A 24543-nucleotide genomic window follows, 5' to 3' on the forward strand; every position below is an offset into this window, starting at 1 on the left:
ACATAAATAAATAAACTTTGACAGCAAATATTTCAGGGTAAAGGTGGTCGTGAATACTAAACCTTTTCTTGTTCATATGAGAAGATAAACCATTTTTCTTCCATTTATTTTTCTGATCTTGAGCCCTGAATGTCGCTGGTGTCTTCTCTCAGTCTTCCCGTAGAGTTCACTGTGGAAAAGGTCAAGTTCGCTGGTTCTGGATGTTTTACAGATCAGAAGATAAAATATCCTCTGAGCCTTTGCAATACAAAAGTAACAACTGGTGCTTCCTCAGGTGGTTCTTCTGTGGATAACTGGCTAGCTGAAAAGGGTCACATAGACATAGTCCAGCTGGCTGGACAAAAATGCACATGGCTCTCAGCTTATCTGAAGTAAAGCAAAATACACTGTCTTTGGCTGTCCTTGTTACACAGTAACAGGAAGATCGCGGTGGGAAAAGAATGTTGCAGGTGGGAACAGATAACTACAGAAGAGAAACAACGGGTGGGCTTGGTATTTAGGCAACTAACCCATAATGAGCTTAACTTTTGTAATATGTATGAGCTAATTATAACAAGGCATAAAAGGTGACTGTAAGGCACAATAAATGAAGTCTGCTGATCACTCATATTGAGTGACTGTGTCTTCCCTCCGTCACGACATTCTTCATATACGGGTTGTTTCACATCTCCATAGGCAGACATAACAACAGCTTGGAAAAGACTGATCAAGACATAGGTCATCGCCAACATGAAAGAGGCTAGGAAAAAAAAAACATCCAGCAACTTGGATGAAAATGCAGTATCTCTGAAAGCTGAGATGCAGGAGAATATGGTCTGAGCTGAGTGAATCGTGCTATTGTAATTCCATTCATGCTGCCCAAAGACAAGGTAGCCAAAAGCCATAAATACAAAGAAGTAAACCACCACCATGAGAGCCATTGGGGACATTCCAGGAAGGGCTGCCAAGATACATCTTCGTGCCGGGGGCACGCCATAAAAGAAGTGACGATATTTCAGAGTTTTCAAAATGACAAAAAATGCTAAAAAGCCCATAGTAATCCTTAACATGTGATCTAAATGAGCAACTGCATGAAAAGGAATGAAATCGTTTGGGTGAAGTAAGTAAAAGTTCACTGTATCAGCTCCCACTTTGAACTTCATGACCTTTAAAATAACAAGGAACAGGAATACTAATTTTAAGCTGAAGTTTATCGTATTGGAAATGTTTTTAATGTAATCAGTTTTTTCCTGGCCTATGATGTGAAGCTCTTCTGCAATGTAAATGAGCATAAAGGCAAGAACAATTACAAACACAAACATTTGAGCTTTAGTTTGCTGATGAAAAATGGGGAGTGCAAAAGAGTGTGCTGACAAACTTGGTTTTATGATCCCCAAATGAGACATCTCAAATATGACCGAGATGGTGCAAAAGAGGTCTGCATCTGAGTTAAATGTAGTTAGTTCGATGATCACCGCCCATGTCTTTTCATCAAGCCAGTTGCTCTGTTGTAGAGCATCCAGCCTTGTTGTTGAATTAGATCTTCCTTCTTCAGGGAAAAAGTAAAACGTGTATCCTGCTGGTCCATTTGTGTGCAAATTTCCATATGAATAATACATCCATGGAGTCCTGTTTCGCTGGTAAGTGAATGCACCGTCACTGCTGGGCATCCTTGGAAACAGACGGGTTGGCAACCTTTGTCCAAGTGCCAGCGGAGTCACCTTTCTCTGGTATGTCATGGCCGTATTTGCGAAGACAGTGGCTTTCACTGATCACAGAGTTATTTGCAAAGCTGAGAGGATGGGAACATTTTTTCTCGGTACCTTCAGCCCGCAGTTGCCTCATCCTAGGCAAACCAATGATTTTGGACCAGCTCTCGGGAAGGAAGGTTGGCTGAATGTCACTGTGGATCAAAGGCAAGAATGAGTCTTTCACCCACACATAGATATGTTCTAGCTTATCTACACTGGCGAGTCATGGAGAGAATTGGTTATGGATGAACTGGTTGTAGTGGAAACTGTTGGCGTTCTCAGTGGAATAGGCAAAATTTAACAGCAGTGTTAAAAAGGCAAGATGACTGATGAAACTTTTGGCAAAAGTAAATGCCTTGCCTTTAATTTTTGCCCTTTTCAGCATGTTTGCAATTTCATCAGCATCTAAAGGTTTATACTGCTTGCTGCCTCTGAGTTTAGCAAGTTTCCGGTGCTTCTCTCTCATCTCATCAGCCTTCATCATTTCTGTAGCCAGCTTCTTCTCATAACACTTTTCATGAGTTAACCATGCGATGTTTTCACAGTATTTTGGATGAATTGTACTCATAGCTGAGAAAAAGAATATTTTTAGAATTGCAAGGAAAACGGTCTCAATATAGGAGATTGCAGATGCTAAAAGCCACTCTAGTGAGGTCTGATAGCCGTAAGACAAACCATAGGACACAATGAAAACGATGATAGCCCACTTATAGCTGTAAGTAGTGCGCACAAGACATAGTTGCACCACCAACAAAAAGCTATGCGTGGTCTCTTGCGAAAGAGCATGAAGGCACTGCTTAGTGGCTTGCTTTCTTTCTGAAAGTTGCCCCCTTCTTCTGTGTAATTATTACTAAAATTGGACTCTGATGGTGGCCTCCTCTGGCAGGCCTTAGCCATTGGAGGGGAATTTGTGGTTCTTGTCTGCTCCTCTGTTCCAATTCCATTTGCGTCTCTTTCAGAAACTGTGCGATTACTCCACTTTGGGGGATCTCCCTCGCTTCTTGTCTTTCCGGAACATGACAGGCTCTGTGAGTTCCTGGGACCAGGAAGGTTTTCCAGCAGATGAATATTCGTCAGTTGTGCCGAAGTTTCTGGAAGGTACAATTTTTGCAAACTTTCCTCCGAGTTCTTCAGATTTCCAGACAGGAGGGGTGAATTTGCCTTTGGTTCCGTCTGAGCCACACCACGAGGAGAAGCTTTCTTCTGGGAATACTTCAGTAAGGCAATTATAATAATTTCCACAGGTTTGGTAATCAAAACACATTCAATTCCTACTGTTATTGCTTTCAAATACTGCAGGTATATTGGAGATTCTTCATCCTTGTCAGCATTAAAGAACATAATGCCAACAAGCAAGTTCGATAATAATACTGCTAAACAGGCAGACAGACGTTGGAGCCTGCTGAAAGTGTCACTGGCAACGGCAGAAAAAATGGAGATCCACAGATGGCCCTCTTTCAGGCTGTTGGCAAAATGAATAGAAAAATAGTCGATTCTGAGCAGAGGTGTCTTGGGGTCTGTGACGGCAAATGTCCTTTCTAGTACATGATCACTCTTGTCAAGAGAGAGCCATTTCCGGCACATGAAGAACCAGGTCTTCCTGGTGGACATATCCTCAACTTTGGCTCTGCTTAAGAACCAGCTTGGGGATGGGCCCTTGTTATTATGCCAGACCCTGAAGGAAGAAATGTCTCCCAAGTCTTTCTTAGTAGTCAACAGAAAGCAATCGGTGCTTCCTCGTTGGAAAGATGGAAAATGTGGGTGCCGTAAACAATGGACATCACTCCTGCCATTCTGGCTGATGAGCTGAAGAAAGACATCTGCTGTGGTTCCAGCTTCCCAGTGACTGCCTGTGTATAAAGTGACTAAATATCTGCCCTTATCAAAGGGGTCGTTGTCCGGCAGAACGATAATCTTGTCTTTCCTGTCCCTCTCAGCCCTGTCTTTTCTCACGGCCCAGAGGCACAAAAGAAAATAGACGGCAAAAATGAAGAGCACCGTTAATAATGTGACTGGGTTTTGAGGTATATCTGCTATCAGGATTTTTCCCAGATCTATTGCGTTGGGCGTAGCTATTACTTTGGCTGCCAGGAACCTGATGTCGTATGTGGACGCCTTTGACGCAGCGTGAACTGTCAGACTTCTGCGACTCTGCTTCATTTTGCAGACACAGTGTACCCTCTGCCAGTCAGTCAAGGAGCCAAGCCTGCACACGTCTTCTCTCCACAGACTTTGAACCCCGTCCAGAAATAAGCACTGATCACTAAAAACATGTATGCTCACCAGCCTCTGCGTTCGATACCTTACAACATACGATGTCAGCAAGACAATGGAGATGTTGTGAGGGTCTGTACCGCTTCCTTGAGCTGTGGTTGTCAACAGTGACTCTGGAAGACAGATCATATAGGGAGCCTTAATGTTACAGTCAGTGCTAGCGGTCTCATTTTCACTTGCCACTGTTGGCATGTTGTGAAAAGCAGCAAACGAGGCTGTGGGATGAGCGTGAGTGACGCTGGTGCCTGTAAATACTAGCACCTTGAAAGTAACTTGTAATTTTGTCAGGATCTGGATGTATATGCTCTTAGTGTTTCTGTTGACTTCAAAACTAAATCCTCCAGTTGTGTAAGTTTGTGTTTTATCGGGTCCCATTGCTAACTGAAAAGTTGAAGTTTCCTTCTCTTTCCTAGCAACAGTAATTTCTGCTCCTTCAGGCGTGATCCCCAGTAGATCTCCATTAGCCTTGCTCTCTGCCATTTTAAACCCCAAGACCATTGTTTTGATTTCTGATGTGTGACCTAACCAAGGGAAAGGGTTCTCGTCGAACTCAAAAAGAGCAGTGGATATCACGGCATCATGCGGCAATCCTGAATAATTTCCCTTTCTCAGTGATAGATAAAAGCAATTCCTGCAGGTGTTGCTGGTAGAGAAAGCATTTGCAATGTTCCAGGTTTCCTCTTTCTTCAGCGTGATGTTCCAGTGTTTTGTTTCCATTCGAGTCTCTGTTTCTCCAGGGACTTTGCCCTGGAAAACTATGTCCATTAAATTTTCCATGATGGAGAAGGCTTGTTTAACTCCATTTACGTTGACGTTCCTGCAATGCAGAAGAGCAGCTCTCAGGATGTTGGACAAGCATCTTAGTATTCCACTGGTCTGAATTTCTGCCTCCTCAGACCAACGGCTCTCATTCCTCTGTATCTTCAGCACTCCCGTCACCTCTGTCAGTTTCCTAATGGCAAGATCTTGTGATCTAATATTCACTTCCTCAGCTTCCTTTGTGGCTTGAGAAAGAGAAGCAACTACTTGGTTGATTTCCATTGTGCTCTCAACTGAAATATTCAGGGCTGTTTTAACCAGGTTTTCCCGAAACTGAGCCTTAGGGAGGTGGCGAGCTGGTGCTGCTTTAATATAGTTTAAGACTGAGGCTACCAGATAAGCCAAATAACCTGCTCTAATATAATCTCCAGTCTGGAGATAAGATGTCATCGGTGCACTTAAACCGCTTACTGAGGCCAGCAGTTCATGATATACAACAGCTAGTGGTCGACTGTTAATTGGGTTCCGCACACGGACATATAAACTCACTTGGGTAAATGCCCCAAGGGAATCACAGACTTGAACACAAAGTGTCAAGGTGTACTTCTGAGAGGGCACTCCAACTGGGAGAAGAGATGGAGGAGTTTTAGGCTGATAACCAAAGTACAGAATTGTGCCAAATGTATTTTCTGCCACAGAAGTTATTTTGGTAGTTTTGGGTACATCGGAAGCTACTATCACTTTATATGTCAGAGGTAAATCGCTGTCAGAAAATCCACTGCACTGAACAACAAATTTTGTCAGAAAGGCTGTGCCCTGGTGTGGGTTGATGGTACACTTGCCAGCCCTAGGAGGAGAATTTACCTTAAATGCATGTCTGTAGACTGAGGACCTACCATCCCAAGTAGTTACTTTGAATAGAAGTACGTAGAGTCGATGTGCAGTCTTTGTAAAAGTCAGAGCCCGTATAGACAGGTAAGCCCCAGACCTCCCTGTTGAGGTTCCGGAAGACCAGTCAAAGCTAATTTCTGTAGAGTTTTCTAAAAAAAGGGACCAGTAGTAGACTGGCTGGCTATTTCTTCTACAGTTCAGGCATTTTCCAGCCAAGGTAAATCTCTCTGTTGGAATTAGGGTGCTACCACAGTTTTCCAGGCATGCCACATCCAGAAGGAGCGGGGAGCCAGGCTGCACATCTACAGTTTGGTCAGCATAACTCTTCCTTCCATCCTTTTGAATCACTAGACGGAAGTAGTATAAAGCATTTCCTGGGAGGGATTCTGGTGGCATTGCTTGAACTGGACCTGAGGATGTTAACCATTTCAAATCCCTCTGGGATGGATGGCAGCTTTTTCCCGGGCTGACTTTCATGATTTTATAGTCTGACACCTCTTTAGTGCAGTACCAAGTAAATGTGATTCCCTGTAGTCCTTCCTGTGAATCAGGATCATGGGATGCGGAACCATCAAGAGTCCAATTATCAGAAAATCCTACTGTGCGGAACGTACCTCCTGCAATATTTGCCACTAGATCAGTGCTTTCGATCTGAACATAAACTTTATCTGAGCCTCTGAGAACTGTTGTGGTCCTAATTGGGGTTATTGCAACAGTGAAATAAAAGAGATACAACCCGTAATCTAAAGTAAAACTGGGAACAGTTAAGTGTATCATTTCTATGCCATGCATCAAGGAAGAGTTTAGTGGTTTTGTCCAGTCTGGAATAGTTGTTGTGTCCTGAACAGGATAGATTCGCCATAGGGGCTTGATAGATATACCAACGTTACAATCTACTAGCAATCTGACAAAGAGGTAAAAAGATGTGCTCCTTTTCTGGCGCAAGACAGATGTATGAAGAACAGGTTTCTGAATCTGCACTGTGTCTATGTAACAGGCTTCTTTCTGGGAAGACACTGGTGCTTTTATTGTTTTTGCAGCATAGCTGTTGACTCTGACTCTTAAAGGAGCTGGTGTAGGTGCAGTTCTGGTACCGTTCACCTTTGCCACAAACCCCGTGTATTTCTCTGCATCAAAGGGTAAAGCAGAGCGACGGACAAACCGTTTGGCATTTCTTCCATGATTGTTGTACGTGTCCGTGCTGTTCTGGAGAAGGTGGTCTTTTTCAAGGTCTCTTTCTGCCAGAGACCTAAACAAAGTCTTCTTCTGATTCATGTAAAGATACATACTGAATTTGTACCGCTGGAAGGCCACAAACTCTATGGAGAATAACTTGTGTTGGTAGAGCACAGCATGTGCGTAAGGGCCGTCTGTGGAAACAGGGCTACTGTTCTCTTTGGTTGTGTAAAACATTCCGTGGTTGTACCTGAAAATGCAAGTGCTGCTGTCGGTCTTCCCTGGTTGAAGGTAGACATGGGTGGGAGTCGCTCTGCCTGCAGTTAGGCTCAGGGTACCACTGAGTAGATGTAATTCTCCCATCAATTCTTCAGACCTCTTTCCATCAACATGGAAGCAAATTCTGGCCACCACTATCTCACTCAGGCTCTGAGGCTGGGGAATAGCACAGAAGTTGCTCGGCAGACTAAATGAACTGCAGAAACAGAGCCAACCTCCTACAGCCTGCGTGTCTACCACCAGTCTGTAGGCCAGTGTCCTTGGGCTAAGGGGCTGAACCTTCCTGGAAAGGCTGAGGGGCTGTTGAGAAACGCTAAGGAGCTTGGAGCTGATGCTGAGGACATGCAGCAAGTCAGGCTTTACCTTGAGGTGGAGGCTAAGGCTTATGCAAGGCATCTGCTCAATGCTGACTGAAGCAACGTGGAGCCCCTGATGCCTATAGCACATGGTCAAGCTATAGCTGTAGCAGGTGGCACAAGTCTGTTGCAACTTGGCTGATGGGTAGATAGCAGGCAGTGGTGTGTCTTGGTGCTCACTGTGGGGAAGGAGGAGGCTAGATGGTCTGCCTCCCTGGCTGCTGAATTTCTGCCAGCTGGCACTCTTGAGGCGTGCACACCAGCCCCGCTCTGCTGGCTGCCACACATGGATCAGGTGAGTTTGCGGCCAAAGCACAAACAGTCGCATATCCTTCCCAGACATCTTGACGCTCACGTGGTGGTGAAAGCACTTGGGTACAGTGCATGACGCAGATGAGCATTGCACTGTAAGCGCTGTGCAGCCGAGCAGCTGGAGGAGAAGGCAGACCGCTGCCGTTGAGGCCCACAGCGGAGGTGGGCGCACTGCTGCTGGAGCGTGGGCTGCAGGAGGCCAGTGGCTGGCACGTCCCAGTGGCTGGGGCCGCTCTCCAGGGGAACCAGAACCTCCTCCCGGCACCGCTGGCAAGCACGGTCTCGAGCTGTGGAAACAGCAGAACGCATGTGGGTTACCTTTGTAACTGTGTTTCTTTTACAGTCTGTTTTAGCTTTGTGGCTCTATTGTTTGTTTGGGTGTAATGGCTACGGAGAGACTGCTAACCAACCCTGCCTATGCAATTTTATGCTAAGAGGGTTGCAGATTATCTGAAAGTTTTACTGAATCTTTCTATATTTTGTGTTTGTGAGACAGTCAGCTATAGGAGCGTTCTGATTTTTAGGAGTTAACCTCCATGTTAGAATGAGGTTAGCACTTCTTAACCAATGACGGACGAGTTCCTATGCTGCTTGTTATCCGGGACTGTGTGTCCCTATTCTATAGACCATAATAACCTTACTCTCTAGACCATAACCAGAGCACGTAGGTTCTGTTGCATACGTATAGGATAAGTTATTGGACAGCTTGACAAGGCCGATACCTAGCCGTCCAACTTGGCAACAAAACTTACTTTTGTAATACTAAAAAGCACACCCGCAGGTCAAGAGGACCCTTGCCCAGGTGAAGACCCTTCCCCTGCGCAAGCCTAGTAACAGAAGAGGATGACACACTGACGAGCGAGGGGAAGCACGCGGCCGACTCAATATGAGTGATAAAGCAAGCTTCGATTTATTACGGCGCGATTATGTCTTATATACAGTTCCAGTTAATTATGCCTACTAGTCATCTGCTGATTGGCTAAGCTCTAAAGGGTTACATTTTCATATGTCCTCCTACTTGCGGTTTCTGCGGATGGCTAGCTACATATTTTTTTTCCTCTCTTGTCTACGCGAATTCCTCAAAGTTATTTACAACATTAGGCACAAGGTCAGTGTTTTTCTCAGCTTCCTTATCAGCATGCCTCAGCATAGCTGCAAGGCCTGCTTCAGCTAACTTACGCTAACTTTGTTTCACAAAGATCTTTAAGGGAGTCATGGCCATGATCACACAGCCATTCTGCAACAACACACCACATATTATAATTATATGCAAATTGCCAACCAGTCATTGTAACTGGGAGCGTATGACCTTGTAATTTTGTGTATAAATGTAACAGTGCAATCTGCACAGGTGCGCTCGATTTATGGAGATGCCACCGAGCACCCAGTGCTGCAGTGAAGGAGGGCCTGCTTCTTAATACTGCATTGGTGTTAAGAGGTTTGATTCCCGACTTCGGTGACGAGAGGGAAAGAAAATCGTTTGACGCTCAGAGTCAGTGAGGAGCCTGTTGTATAGGGAGCTAATGAAACAGACTTGGACTCTCCTTGGGCTCTGCATATAGGGGAACTAAATGAAGGCTCAGCGGTGGGTCAGCTGTAACTACAGGGCCTGACTGTGGTTGGAGTCCTGGCAGAAGACTCAGATCCCTGTAAGGAGCATGTGCGATGCTTCATTACCGTAGTACGGCCTGTTGAATGAGTATGTTTGATTTTTCTGAGAAATGTAATGCATAATCCTCCGTGTAGCCTATATAATTTCGTTTGAGTGAACCATAGGGCACGCACCTTAGGTGGAACGATCCCCTGAGCATCCAGAGGTGCAATAACGAATGCCAGATTCTTAAAGCTACGTCGTTGTTAGGGCGTTTTTGTCGTTTCCGGTTTTGCTGACAGGTATACCCAGCGCCACAAGAAAGAAGTCTTTCGGGGCCGAGGATCGACACCAAGCATAGCCGCCGGCAGCACCGCGGCCCCCGGCGGCTCGGGAGGGCAGGCAGGCGCTGCCAAGGGGCCGGGCGAGGCCCAGCGCTCCCCGCAGGCCCCGCCCGCTGGCGGCCCGGCCCCGCTGGCGGCCCGGCCCCGGCCCCGGCCCCGGCCCCGGCTCCGGCTCCTCCTGGGGCGGGGCCGCCGGCAGCGGAGCGGCTGCGGGGTCTCATGGCGCCGCTGAGGGACTGCCAGGTGAGGGCCGGCCTGAGGCGGAGCGGGACGGCGGGCGCCCTGCCTGGCCGCCCGGCCTGGCCCCGCCGCAGCGACCGAGCGCGGGGGCTGTGGCCGCTCTGCCCGTGGGCCCGGGCCCTGCCCCTGCCCCGCCCCTGCCCCTGCCGGGCGCCCAGGGCCGGCGGGTGCGCGCCCTTGCCGTTGGGCCGGCGGGCCGTTGGGCCGGCGGGCCGTTGGGCCGTTGGGCCGGCGGGCGGGGAGAGGGGCTGCTGGCGGCGCTGGGTCTGTGCAGGGAGAGGAGCCGAGCCGGCTGAGGCTGGCGGGAGGGCGCCACTGGCGGGGCTCCTGTTGTCGCTGGTCTCCTTCAGCCCGTTACCGGCCGGGTTTCAGGTGGGGTGAGGCTGCCGTTGGGGTTTGCAAATGGCGACGAGGCCTCGCAGCCTTCCCTTCGAGCGGGGAAGCCACCCCGTGCCTGCGCAGGCTGAGTAATTGCTGTGCTTTCTTCCCGCTGAAGGTGGTTCTCCCGGTTGCTCCTTTTGTTGTCGTTTTGTAGTTAATTAGGCAGGGGGAGGTAAAAAAAGAAGTCTTGAAGGTCTTCTCAGAGTGTCATAGGTTCATGAGCGCCAGAGCTCTGGAGAAATGGAGGACGTGCTACGAGCAGCCCTCAGGAAAAAAACAAACCCTACAGATAGTCACCGGATCTCGGGACTAAAGTCGTAGCAGGAGAATGGTCAGGGCTTTGTGGCGAGAAGCGGTTAGAAGAGCCACGGCGACGGCATTGTCTCCAAGACGCATCACAAAGAAGGTTCCGCACCTGGAACTGGCGAGGAGGATTATGGGAAATGAGCGTAACAGAACTCAATGGTCGCCATACTGTGAAGGGTAACTGGTAGTTTACCTTCTGGTGGTAACCCTCCGCTCTGAGTTTTACCTACTCGCTCTCCTTGTCCCGTGGGTTTCTTCAGTCACAGTGTGATCCCTGAGTACAGACACGCCCCAAGACGAGTGTTCCAAGCAGCCTGGGCAGGACTGCTTGTGTAGGGCCCAGAGGACAAGGGTTACTGGCTCTTCTGTGCTCCCAGTAGCTCTTTGGTGCTTGGTTGACAGCAATAATTGGGTTTGGAGCAGCTCCGGTATGTCTCTGAGGAGTCAGCAGCTGTTACAGCGTTAGTTCTCTGCAGCCCATTGTCCTGGCGTGCTAACAGGAGGAGCAGTGGCATAACGTGATGGGATGCATCCTCCTGCTGCCATCCTCCTGTTGCCAGAGTGGGAGTCTTGCAGTGAGCTGTGAGTTATGTGGGCTGTAGCCTTGGCAGAGCAGAGGCTTTCTAGAGTGGGTCGAAGCAGCATGTACCTCAACTAGATCAGCAGAGTCCTTAGTGATGGGTGCAGGCCTTCCTAACCCTTGGTCTGCTGTTTTGTTCAGATGCTTATGCACAGACCTTTTTGTTCCTATGAATCTTAGCATTGACAAGTCTCAGAACGGGATGACATTTTCTATTTGGCAAGTACCTTGAGCTGTTGTGCAAAATCGGCGGTGGCAAAGAGAGCTGCTTGAAATGGAGCTTGTTTCTGATGACTGGTGATGAAGGTGGTTCCTGGCCTCTTTTGCAGGGTACCTTGAAAGGCAGCAGGCCTTACCTCACTACCCTCCTGACTTTTCTCTTTGCGCTGTTTCTGGATGTAGTATGAATGGTGAAAAACCCGTGCAATTTTATCTTCAGGTCTAGCCTTTCAGGCTTGTAGTTTTGAACACTCTAGTGCTTGAGCCGTTGGAACGTGAGCCTTTAATCCAATCACAGTGGGAAAGTTTTAGGACATATTGACAAAGATGTCTTTGCCTGGTGACTTAAAATTTTTGACAGTTGGGTCATTAGAGCTCGGGAATACATTAAGTTGTGAAATGAGACACAAGCTGAATTCTTGCAGCATCCACAAGGACTAGTCCCCCATTAGGAGGAGTCTGAATTGGCTTGCCCCCGGTCTGTTTTTATGTGATGCTGTACATTCTGTGTGCTGGCATAAAAGTGATGTTGAAGTGATTGGGGCAGCTCCTCAAATGTGTGTATGCTTAAACAGAGATGTATATGGTGTGCTGAATGTAAATGTGCTTGAGAAGCTCACAGTCTTAGAAGCAGTGATGGATGCAGTGTAGGAATGCTGAGTGGAGAGTACTTAGTAGAAATAAACCCAAGCGTTGTTCTAAATACCTGAATAGGTTACCAAGGGAAGCACCCCGACTTGTGAGATGACTGGCTTTGTGGTTGTGTGGCCATCCCGTGGGGGAGAAGAGGCCTGCAAGCCACAGGAGATGACATGCCTGTTTGCTGTAGGCACCCACATGAGCAAGTTAAGCATTTTGAAATAGGCATTGGATTTTTGATTTTGTCACCAGAGTTACTTAGGAGAGCAGTCATGGAGACAACCGTGGAACAGGGTGCTGTAGCTGCTGCAGCTTAATTCCACCATTGAGTGAACTGTGCGTCTGCCTAATGAACTCTTTTTGCTCTCCAGCAGTCAGCAAGGAGATGTGGCACCTTGGTCAGTGTTACGTAGCTTGTTAAGAAACTATGGCAGCCTGATTCTGTTTTGCCTTTTAGCTTTATCAAATGGCCATGTTCTTGCTTTTTGTAAGGCTTGTGTACCAATCTGTGGTCCAGCCTCTTTGTTGATTTAAGTCCAGTGGCCTGGTTAGTGGACTTGCTCTGCCAGGCTGTTTGGCCTGCAAGTTGCTTAAGGTGTCGATTTCAGTTATAAAAGAACGGGATTTTATTTAACCGTATCTCTACTTCACACGAGGTGTGTCTGCAGCAGTTGGGACTAGCCTGAAGGTGAGTTGTAGTGAATTAAGAATGGGTCTCATTAGGAGATGTGTAGCCCATCAAGACCTTCTGTTACACTTTATAATTTTGTGCTCCTTTATTCCCACTGCTAGCCCCAACTAACTGAGTCTTCAGATGTAATACAACTGAACAAAAGGTTTGTGTGTCTGCCTGCATTGTCCTTTCAGCTTTTCTGTTTTTTTTCTTTTTCTTTTTTTGTTTAAAAAGCATAGTTGAAGAAAATGTCAGAACACCATCAATTTGAGAATCTGTTGATGTAGTCTGGAAAACGAGTGTGTAAAATGGGCGGGTTTGTATCTGCTTATTGTGCAGGCCTGGCAGGATGCTGGACTTGTCCTGTCCACGACTAGCAATGAAGCCTGTAAGCTCTTCGATGCTGCGCTGACGCAGGTATGACCAGGGGGAAGTAAGAAAATGTGATTTGAAGGGACTTGTGCCTGAAACAACCTTTGCTGTAGCTGATGTTTAAATTTCTTATCAACTGGGAGAGCGTCCAAGTCAGGCTGCCACAGGACTTCAGCCATCAGCAGGCAGCAGAAAACCCTGGTGGCAGAGGGCTATGCCGGATGCTGCAGCTGCGAGGAAACCTCAGCCAGCATGCTCATCCTACCTGACACTGAAGAGGCAACCAGTCGATATAAACTGCGCAGAAGTCCAGTTCTGTTGGTGGCCAAACTATGTTAAAGAAGATAACAGCTTTTCTGTTTCCCTACTACGCAAACCCTATGTGAAGGCAATGTTTGTCTTTTAGTCATTTGCCTTGCTCACTTTTGAATTTTAAATGCCTGGGAGAACAGAAAGAAGCTCAATGTCATCAGGGATTCCTCGACCCTCTCTCTCTGTCTCTGTTACAGTACGCCACCTGGACCAGTAATGAGAGCCTTGGAGGTATTGAGGGACGTCTCTCCAGGTTAAAAGCAGCAGATCCTAATTTTAGTGAGTATAACCTTTAATTCCGAGCATGGAAAGTGCTGGATAATACTTGGTGTCGTGGTGTTTAACTTTGTTTACGCAAGGGGAAGGTGGTGGCTTACAGAATTCTGTAAAACTTCAGACTCTAGCAGGCTGGGATGATTTTGTGTGGTTTTTTCTTCTCTTCTGAAACCTTTTAAAATGGCTATCATGACAAGCCTCTAAGAACTTTAGGCTTATGAGACTTTTTGGACCCCTGTGTCTACAAGACAATCGTGCTTAAAATAAACAGCTCCCCTCATGTTTCTGTAGAGATGACTAATGCTGTACAGCTCAACCTGTAATGTGCTGTTTTCCGTAGCAATGGGACATGTCATTGCTAATGGTTTGGAGCTGATTGGCACTGGAAGTTCGGTGCGGCTCAGCAGAGAGCTGGACAGTGCGATGAGAACAATGATGATGCTTTCAATATCACAGCCACTGACTGAGCGGGAGAAGCTTCATGTAGCAGCGTTGGACATGTTTGCTAGTGGGTAAGTCCCCTGTCACCCCACTTAAATATCTGTGATGAGTTTTAGGTACCGCAGGTGGAAACAGTAGTAGGTCGTAGTGTTTCCTGACATTAGGTGACATGTAGCAAAGGATCAGGGTGAGGTGTCAGTGGTTGTTCTTGCATTTCTCTCTCCATACTGTAATCACCATGACTATCCCAGACGCGAGGCCTGCTGAGAAGAGATTAACCACTGATCGTTGTATTTTTTTTACTACCGTTTTTAACAGTACCGGCAGGCCGTGCCCATCGCAGCCAGGAGCCACGGGCTGGAGGCCGGTGAGCCAGGCTATCCCATCAGCCGTAAGGCTCCCCATAAACTCTCCGCATGGCGAAGAAAATGCAAGATTTAAACAAAATAAAGAAAAAAAGAACAATTCTGCGGTCTGCCTGTGATCAAAGTGAACGACCTGGAGGATGCCCCCAGCTTTATGAGTAAGAAATTGGGGGGTTGACCAAGCTGACCAGTCTTCCCAATTGACCTGGACATCTTCCCCTCGCTGGCGGCTAGTGTGCGGGCACGGCTTTACAGCGGAGAAGCCGACTAATCCCCTCGCAGGCCATGAAGCAGGATTGTGGAGACCACGGTTTCTTTATGAACATAAATAAATAAACTTTGACAGGCAAATATTTCAGGGTAAAGGTGGTCGTGAATACTAAACCTTTTCTTGTTCATATGAGAAGATAAACCATTTTTCTTCCATTTATTTTTCTGATCTTGAGCCCTGAATGTCGCTGGTGTCTTCTCTCAGTCTTCCCGTAGAGTTCACTGTGGAAAAGGTCAAGTTCGCTGGTTCTGGATGTTTTACAGATCAGAAGATAAAATATCCTCTGAGCCTTTGCAATACAAAAGTAACAACTGGTGCTTCCTCAGGTGGTTCTTCTGTGGATAACTGGCTAGCTGAAAAGGGTCACATAGACATAGTCCAGCTGGCTGGACAAAAATGCACATGGCTCTCAGCTTATCTGAAGTAAAGCAAAATACACTGTCTTTGGCTGTCCTTGTTACACAGTAACAGGAAGATCGCGGTGGGAAAAGAATGTTGCAGGTGGGGACAGATAACTACAGAAGAGAAACAACGGGTGGGCTTGGTATTTAGGCAACTAACCCATAATGAGCTTAACTTTTGTAATATGTATGAGCTAATTATAACAAGGCATAAAAGGTGACTGTAAGGCACAATAAATGAAGTCTGCTGATCACTCATATTGAGTGACTGTGTCTTCCCTCCGTCACGACATTCTTCATATACGGGTTGTTTCACATCTCCATAGGCAGACATAACAACAGCTTGGAAAAGACTGATCAAGACATAGGTCATCGCCAACATGAAAGAGGCTAGGAAAAAAAAAACATCCAGCAACTTGGATGAAAATGCAGTATCTCTGAAAGCTGAGATGCAGGAGAATATGGTCTGAGCTGAGTGAATCGTGCTATTGTAATTCCATTCATGCTGCCCAAAGACAAGGTAGCCAAAAGCCATAAATACAAAGAAGTAAACCACCACCATGAGAGCCATTGGGGACATTCCAGGAAGGGCTGCCAAGATACATCTTCGTGCCGGGGGCACGCCATAAAAGAAGTGACGATATTTCAGAGTTTTCAAAATGACAAAAAATGCTAAAAAGCCCATAGTAATCCTTAACATGTGATCTAAATGAGCAACTGCATGAAAAGGAATGAAATCGTTTGGGTGAAGTAAGTAAAAGTTCACTGTATCAGCTCCCACTTTGAACTTCATGACCTTTAAAATAACAAGGAACAGGAATACTAATTTTAAGCTGAAGTTTATCGTATTGGAAATGTTTTTAATGTAATCAGTTTTTTCCTGGCCTATGATGTGAAGCTCTTCTGCAATGTAAATGAGCATAAAGGCAAGAACAATTACAAACACAAACATTTGAGCTTTAGTTTGCTGATGAAAAATGGGGAGTGCAAAAGAGTGTGCTGACAAACTTGGTTTTATGATCCCCAAATGAGACATCTCAAATATGACCGAGATGGTGCAAAAGAGGTCTGCATCTGAGTTAAATGTAGTTAGTTCGATGATCACCGCCCATGTCTTTTCATCAAGCCAGTTGCTCTGTTGTAGAGCATCCAGCCTTGTTGTTGAATTAGATCTTCCTTCTTCAGGGAAAAAGTAAAACGTGTATCCTGCTGGTCCATTTGTGTGCAAATTTCCATATGAATAATACATCCATGGAGTCCTGTTTCGCTGGTAAGTGAATGCACCGTCACTGCTGGCATCCTTGGAAACAGACGGGTTGGCAACCTTTGTCCAAGTGCCAGCGGAGTCACCTTTCTCTGGTATGTCATGGCCGTATTTGCGAAGACAGTGGCTTTCACTGATCACAGAGTTATTTGCAAAGCTGAGAGGATGGGAACATTTTTTCTCGGTACCTTCAGCCCGCAGTTGCCTCATCCTAGGCAAACCAATGATTTTGGACCAGCTCTCGGGAAGGAAGGTTGGCTGAATGTCACTGTGGATCAAAGGCAAGAATGAGTCTTTCACCCACACATAGATATGTTCTAGCTTATCTACACTGGCGAGTCATGGAGAGAATTGGTTATGGATGAACTGGTTGTAGTGGAAACTGTTGGCGTTCTCAGTGGAATAGGCAAAATTTAACAGCAGTGTTAAAAAGGCAAGATGACTGATGAAACTTTTGGCAAAAGTAAATGCCTTGCCTTTAATTTTTGCCCTTTTCAGCATGTTTGCAATTTCATCAGCATCTAAAGGTTTATACTGCTTGCTGCCTCTGAGTTTAGCAAGTTTCCGGTGCTTCTCTCTCATCTCATCAGCCTTCATCATTTCTGTAGCCAGCTTCTTCTCATAACACTTTTCATGAGTTAACCATGCGATGTTTTCACAGTATTTTGGATGAATTGTACTCATAGCTGAGAAAAAGAATATTTTTAGAATTGCAAGGAAAACGGTCTCAATATAGGAGATTGCAGATGCTAAAAGCCACTCTAGTGAGGTCTGATAGCCGTAAGACAAACCATAGGACACAATGAAAAACGATGATAGCCCACTTATAGCTGTAAGTAGTGCGCACAAGACATAGTTGCACCACCAACAAAAAGCTATGCGTGGTCTCTTGCGAAAGAGCATGAAGGCACTGCTTAGTGGCTTGCTTTCTTTCTGAAAGTTGCCCCCTTCTTCTGTGTAATTATTACTAAAATTGGACTCTGATGGTGGCCTCCTCTGGCAGGCCTTAGCCATTGGAGGGGAATTTGTGGTTCTTGTCTGCTCCTCTGTTCCAATTCCATTTGCGTCTCTTTCAGAAACTGTGCGATTACTCCACTTTGGGGGATCTCCCTCGCTTCTTGTCTTTCCGGAACATGACAGGCTCTGTGAGTTCCTGGGACCAGGAAGGTTTTCCAGCAGATGAATATTCGTCAGTTGTGCCGAAGTTTCTGGAAGGTACAATTTTTGCAAACTTTCCTCCGAGTTCTTCAGATTTCCAGACAGGAGGGGTGAATTTGCCTTTGGTTCCGTCTGAGCCACACCACGAGGAGAAGCTTTCTTCTGGGAATACTTCAGTAAGGCAATTATAATAATTTCCACAGGTTTGGTAATCAAAACACATTCAATTCCTACTGTTATTGCTTTCAAATACTGCAGGTATATTGGAGATTCTTCATCCTTGTCAGCATTAAAGAACATAATGCCAACAAGCAAGTTCGATAATAATACTGCTAAACAGGCAGACAGACGTTGGAGCCTGCTGAAAGTGTCACTGGCAACGGCAGAAAAAATGGAGATCCACAGATGGCCCTCTTTCAGGCTGTTGGCAAAATGAATAGAAAAATAGTCGATTCTGAGCAGAGGTGTCTTGGGGTCTGTGACGGCAAATGTCCTTTCTAGTACATGATCACTCTTGTCAAGAGAGAGCCATTTCCGGCACATGAAGAACCAGGTCTTCCTGGTGGACATATCCTCAACTTTGGCTCTGCTTAAGAACCAGCTTGGGGATGGGCCCTTGTTATTATGCCAGACCCTGAAGGAAGAAATGTCTCCCAAGTCTTTCTTAGTAGTCAACAGAAAGCAATCGGTGCTTCCTCGTTGGAAAGATGGAAAATGTGGGTGCCGTAAACAATGGACATCACTCCTGCCATTCTGGCTGATGAGCTGAAGAAAGACATCTGCTGTGGTTCCAGCTTCCCAGTGACTGCCTGTGTATAAAGTGACTAAATATCTGCCCTTATCAAAGGGGTCGTTGTCCGGCAGAACGATAATCTTGTCTTTCCTGTCCCTCTCAGCCCTGTCTTTTCTCACGGCCCAGAGGCACAAAAGAAAATAGACGGCAAAAATGAAGAGCACCGTTAATAATGTGACTGGGTTTTGAGGTATATCTGCTATCAGGATTTTTCCCAGATCTATTGCGTTGGGCGTAGCTATTACTTTGGCTGCCAGGAACCTGATGTCGTATGTGGACGCCTTTGACGCAGCGTGAACTGTCAGACTTCTGCGACTCTGCTTCATTTTGCAGACACAGTGTACCCTCTGCCAGTCAGTCAAGGAGCCAAGCCTGCACACGTCTTCTCTCCACAGACTTTGAACCCCGTCCAGAAATAAGCACTGATCACTAAAAACATGTATGCTCACCAGCCTCTGCGTTCGATACCTTACAACATACGATGTCAGCAAGACAATGGAGATGTTGTGAGGGTCTGTACCGCTTCCTTGAGCTGTGGTTGTCAACAGTGACTCTGGAAGACAGATCATATAGGGAGCCTTAATGTTACAGTCAGTGCTAGCGGTCTCATTTTCACTTGCCACTGTTGGCATGTTGTGAAAAGCAGCAAACGAGGCTGTGGGATGAGCGTGAGTGACGCTGGTGCCTGTAAATACTAGCACCTTGAAAGTAACTTGTAATTTTGTCAGGATCTGGATGTATATGCTCTTAGTGTTTCTGTTGACTTCAAAACTAAATCCTCCAGTTGTGTAAGTTTGTGTTTTATCGGGTCCCATTGCTAACTGAAAAGTTGAAGTTTCCTTCTCTTTCCTAGCAACAGTAATTTCTGCTCCTTCAGGCGTGATCCCCAGTAGATCTCCATTAGCCTTGCTCTCTGCCATTTTAAACCCCAAGACCATTGTTTTGATTTCTGATGTGTGACCTAACCAAGGGAAAGGGTTCTCGTCGAACTCAAAAAGAGCAGTGGATATCACGGCATCATGCGGCAATCCTGAATAATTTCCCTTTCTCAGTGATAGATAAAAGCAATTCCTGCAGGTGTTGCTGGTAGAGAAAGCATTTGCAATGTTCCAGGTTTCCTCTTTCTTCAGCGTGATGTTCCAGTGTTTTGTTTCCATTCGAGTCTCTGTTTCTCCAGGGACTTTGCCCTGGAAAACTATGTCCATTAAATTTTCCATGATGGAGAAGGCTTGTTTAACTCCATTTACGTTGACGTTCCTGCAATGCAGAAGAGCAGCTCTCAGGATGTTGGACAAGCATCTTAGTATTCCACTGGTCTGAATTTCTGCCTCCTCAGACCAACGGCTCTCATTCCTCTGTATCTTCAGCACTCCCGTCACCTCTGTCAGTTTCCTAATGGCAAGATCTTGTGATCTAATATTCACTTCCTCAGCTTCCTTTGTGGCTTGAGAAAGAGAAGCAACTACTTGGTTGATTTCCATTGTGCTCTCAACTGAAATATTCAGGGCTGTTTTAACCAGGTTTTCCCGAAACTGAGCCTTAGGGAGGTGGCGAGCTGGTGCTGCTTTAATATAGTTTAAGACTGAGGCTACCAGATAAGCCAAATAACCTGCTCTAATATAATCTCCAGTCTGGAGATAAGATGTCATCGGTGCACTTAAACCGCTTACTGAGGCCAGCAGTTCATGATATACAACAGCTAGTGGTCGACTGTTAATTGGGTTCCGCACACGGACATATAAACTCACTTGGGTAAATGCCCCAAGGGAATCACAGACTTGAACACAAAGTGTCAAGGTGTACTTCTGAGAGGGCACTCCAACTGGGAGAAGAGATGGAGGAGTTTTAGGCTGATAACCAAAGTACAGAATTGTGCCAAATGTATTTTCTGCCACAGAAGTTATTTTGGTAGTTTTGGGTACATCGGAAGCTACTATCACTTTATATGTCAGAGGTAAATCGCTGTCAGAAAATCCACTGCACTGAACAACAAATTTTGTCAGAAAGGCTGTGCCCTGGTGTGGGTTGATGGTACACTTGCCAGCCCTAGGAGGAGAATTTACCTTAAATGCATGTCTGTAGACTGAGGACCTACCATCCCAAGTAGTTACTTTGAATAGAAGTACGTAGAGTCGATGTGCAGTCTTTGTAAAAGTCAGAGCCCGTATAGACAGGTAAGCCCCAGACCTCCCTGTTGAGGTTCCGGAAGACCAGTCAAAGCTAATTTCTGTAGAGTTTTCTAAAAAAAGGGACCAGTAGTAGACTGGCTGGCTATTTCTTCTACAGTTCAGGCATTTTCCAGCCAAGGTAAATCTCTCTGTTGGAATTAGGGTGCTACCACAGTTTTCCAGGCATGCCACATCCAGAAGGAGCGGGGAGCCAGGCTGCACATCTACAGTTTGGTCAGCATAACTCTTCCTTCCATCCTTTTGAATCACTAGACGGAAGTAGTATAAAGCATTTCCTGGGAGGGATTCTGGTGGCATTGCTTGAACTGGACCTGAGGATGTTAACCATTTCAAATCCCTCTGGGATGGATGGCAGCTTTTTCCCGGGCTGACTTTCATGATTTTATAGTCTGACACCTCTTTAGTGCAGTACCAAGTAAATGTGATTCCCTGTAGTCCTTCCTGTGAATCAGGATCATGGGATGCGGAACCATCAAGAGTCCAATTATCAGAAAATCCTACTGTGCGGAACGTACCTCCTGCAATATTTGCCACTAGATCAGTGCTTTCGATCTGAACATAAACTTTATCTGAGCCTCTGAGAACTGTTGTGGTCCTAATTGGGGTTATTGCAACAGTGAAATAAAAGAGATACAACCCGTAATCTAAAGTAAAACTGGGAACAGTTAAGTGTATCATTTCTATGCCATGCATCAAGGAAGAGTTTAGTGGTTTTGTCCAGTCTGGAATAGTTGTTGTGTCCTGAACAGGATAGATTCGCCATAGGGGCTTGATAGATATACCAACGTTACAATCTACTAGCAATCTGACAAAGAGGTAAAAAGATGTGCTCCTTTTCTGGCGCAAGACAGATGTATGAAGAACAGGTTTCTGAATCTGCACTGTGTCTATGTAACAGGCTTCTTTCTGGGAAGACACTGGTGCTTTTATTGTTTTTGCAGCATAGCTGTTGACTCTGACTCTTAAAGGAGCTGGTGTAGGTGCAGTTCTGGTACCGTTCACCTTTGCCACAAACCCCGTGTATTTCTCTGCATCAAAGGGTAAAGCAGAGCGACGGACAAACCGTTTGGCATTTCTTCCATGATTGTTGTACGTGTCCGTGCTGTTCTGGAGAAGGTGGTCTTTTTCAAGGTCTCTTTCTGCCAGAGACCTAAACAAAGTCTTCTTCTGATTCATGTAAAGATACATACTGAATTTGTACCGCTGGAAGGCCACAAACTCTATGGAGAATAACTTGTGTTGGTAGAGCACAGCATGTGCGTAAGGGCCGTCTGTGGAAACAGGGCTACTGTTCTCTTTGGTTGTGTAAAACATTCCGTGGTTGTACCTGAAAATGCAAGTGCTGCTGTCGGTCTTCCCTGGTTGAAGGTAGACATGGGTGGGAGTCGCTCTGCCTGCAGTTAGGCTCAGGGTACCACTGAGTAGATGTAATTCTCCCATCAATTCTTCAGACCTCTTTCCATCAACATGGAAGCAAATTCTGGCCACCACTATCTCACTCAGGCTCTGAGGCTGGGGAATAGCACAGAAGTTGCTCGGCAGACTAAATGAACTGCAGAAACAGAGCCAACCTCCTACAGCCTGCGTGTCTACCACCAGTCTGTAGGCCAGTGTCCTTGGGCTAAGGGGCTGAACCTTCCTGGAAAGGCTGAGGGGCTGTTGAGAAACGCTAAGGAGCTTGGAGCTGATGCTGAGGACATGCAGCAAGTCAGGCTTTACCTTGAGGTGGAGGCTAAGGCTTATGCAAGGCATCTGCTCAATGCTGACTGAAGCAACGTGGAGCCCCTGATGCCTATAGCACATGGTCAAGCTATAGCTGTAGCAGGTGGCACAAGTCTGTTGCAACTTGGCTGATGGGTAGATAGCAGGCAGTGGTGTGTCTTGGTGCTCACTGTGGGGAAGGAGGAGGCTAGATGGTCTGCCTCCCTGGCTGCTGAATTTCTGCCAGCTGGCACTCTTGAGGCGTGCACACCAGCCCCGCTCTGCTGGCTGCCACACATGGATCAGGTGAGTTTGCGGCCAAAGCACAAACAGTCGCATATCCTTCCCAGACATCTTGACGCTCACGTGGTGGTGAAAGCACTTGGGTACAGTGCATGACGCAGATGAGCATTGCACTGTAAGCGCTGTGCAGCTGAGCAGCTGGAGGAGAAGGCAGACCGCTGCCGTTGAGGCCCACAGCGGAGGTGGGCGCACTGCTGCTGGAGCGTGGGCTGCAGGAGGCCAGTGGCTGGCACGTCCCAGTGGCTGGGGCCGCTCTCCAGGGGAACCAGAACCTCCTCCCGGCACCGCTGGCAAGCACGGTCTCGAGCTGTGGAAACAGCAGAACGCATGTGGGTTACCTTTGTAACTGTGTTTCTTTTACAGTCTGTTTTAGCTTTGTGGCTCTATTGTTTGTTTGGGTGTAATGGCTACGGAGAGACTGCTAGCCAACCCTGCCTATGCAATTTTATGCTAAGAGGGTTGCAGATTATCTGAAAGTTTTACTGAATCTTTCTATATTTTGTGTTTGTGAGACAGTCAGCTATAGGAGCGTTCTGATTTTTAGGAGTTAACCTCCGTGTTAGAATGAGGTTAGCACTTCTTAACCAATGACGGACGAGTTCCTATGCTGCTTGTTATCCGGGACTGTGTGACTTGAAGTCCCTATTCTATAGACCATAATAACCTTACTCTCTAGACCATAACCAGAGCACGTAGGTTCTGTTGCATACGTATAGGATAAGTTATTGGACAGCTTGACAAGGCCGATACCTAGCCGTCCAACTTGGCAACAAAACTTACTTTTGTAATACTAAAAAGCACACCCGCAGGTCAAGAGGACCCTTGCCCAGGTGAAGACCCTTCCCCTGCGCAAGCCTAGTAACAGAAGAGGATGACACACTGACGAGCGAGGGGAAGCACGCGGCCGACTCAATATGAGTGATAAAGCAAGCTTCGATTTATTACGGCGCGATTATGTCTTATATACAGTTCCAGTTAATTATGCCTACTAGTCATCTGCTGATTGGCTAAGCTCTAAAGGGTTACATTTTCATACGTCCTCCTACTTGCGGTTTCTGCGGATGGCTAGCTACATATTTTTTTTCCTCTCTTGTCTACGCGAATTCCTCAAAGTTATTTACAACATTAGGCACAAGGTCAGTGTTTTTCTCAGCTTCCTTATCAGCATGCCTCAGCATAGCTGCAAGGCCTGCTTCAGCTAACTTACGCTAACTTTGTTTCACAAAGATCTTTAAGGGAGTCATGGCCATGATCACACAGCCATTCTGCAACAACACACCACATATTATAATTATATGCAAATTGCCAACCAGTCATTGTAACTGGGAGCGTATGACCTTGTAATTTTGTGTATAAATGTAACAGTGCAATCTGCACAGGTGCGCTCGATTTATGGAGATGCCACCGAGCACCCAGTGCTGCAGTGAAGGAGGGCCTGCTTCTTAATACTGCATTGGTGTTAAGAGGTTTGATTCCCGACTTCGGTGACGAGAGGGAAAGAAAATCGTTTGACGCTCAGAGTCAGTGAGGAGCCTGTTGTATAGGGAGCTAATGAAACAGACTTGGACTCTCCTTGGGCTCTGCATATAGGGGAACTAAATGAAGGCTCAGCGGTGGGTCAGCTGTAACTACAGGGCCTGACTGTGGTTGGAGTCCTGGCAGAAGACTCAGATCCCTGTAAGGAGCATGTGCGATGCTTCATTACCGTAGTACGGCCTGTTGAATGAGTATGTTTGATTTTTCTGAGAAATGTAATGCATAATCCTCCGTGTAGCCTATATAATTTCGTTTGAGTGAACCATAGGGCACGCACCTTAGGTGGAACGATCCCCTGAGCATCCAGAGGTGCAATAACGAATGCCAGATTCTTAAAGCTACGTCGTTGTTAGGGCGTTTTTGTCGTTTCCGGTTTTGCTGACAGGTATACCCAGCGCCACAAGAAAGAAG

General features: G+C 46.4%; 1 protein-coding gene and 2 pseudogenes across 1 annotated transcript; 1 reads left to right on the forward strand and 2 right to left on the reverse strand.

Annotated features, from left to right (window-relative positions):
• Window positions 1-30: 30 nt before the first annotated feature.
• On the reverse strand, window positions 31-8114 carry LOC119149228 (annotated as a pseudogene).
• A 1578-nt stretch (window positions 8115-9692) lies between these two features.
• LOC119149225 (tetratricopeptide repeat protein 38-like) lies at window positions 9693-14745 on the forward strand. Its single transcript, XM_037390260.1, has 5 exons — window positions 9693-9955; window positions 13090-13167; window positions 13632-13713; window positions 14051-14222; window positions 14470-14745. The coding sequence occupies exons 1-5, from the start codon at window positions 9932-9934 to the stop codon at window positions 14633-14635; spliced, it is 522 nt and encodes a 173-aa protein (XP_037246157.1). The 5' UTR covers window positions 9693-9931; the 3' UTR covers window positions 14636-14745.
• A 122-nt stretch (window positions 14746-14867) lies between these two features.
• Window positions 14868-24435, reverse strand: LOC119148975 (annotated as a pseudogene).
• Window positions 24436-24543: the final 108 nt, after the last annotated feature.

This window comes from Falco rusticolus, chromosome 5 (assembly GCF_015220075.1).
Source record: "Falco rusticolus isolate bFalRus1 chromosome 5, bFalRus1.pri, whole genome shotgun sequence".
Classification (NCBI taxonomy): domain Eukaryota; kingdom Metazoa; phylum Chordata; class Aves; order Falconiformes; family Falconidae; genus Falco; species Falco rusticolus.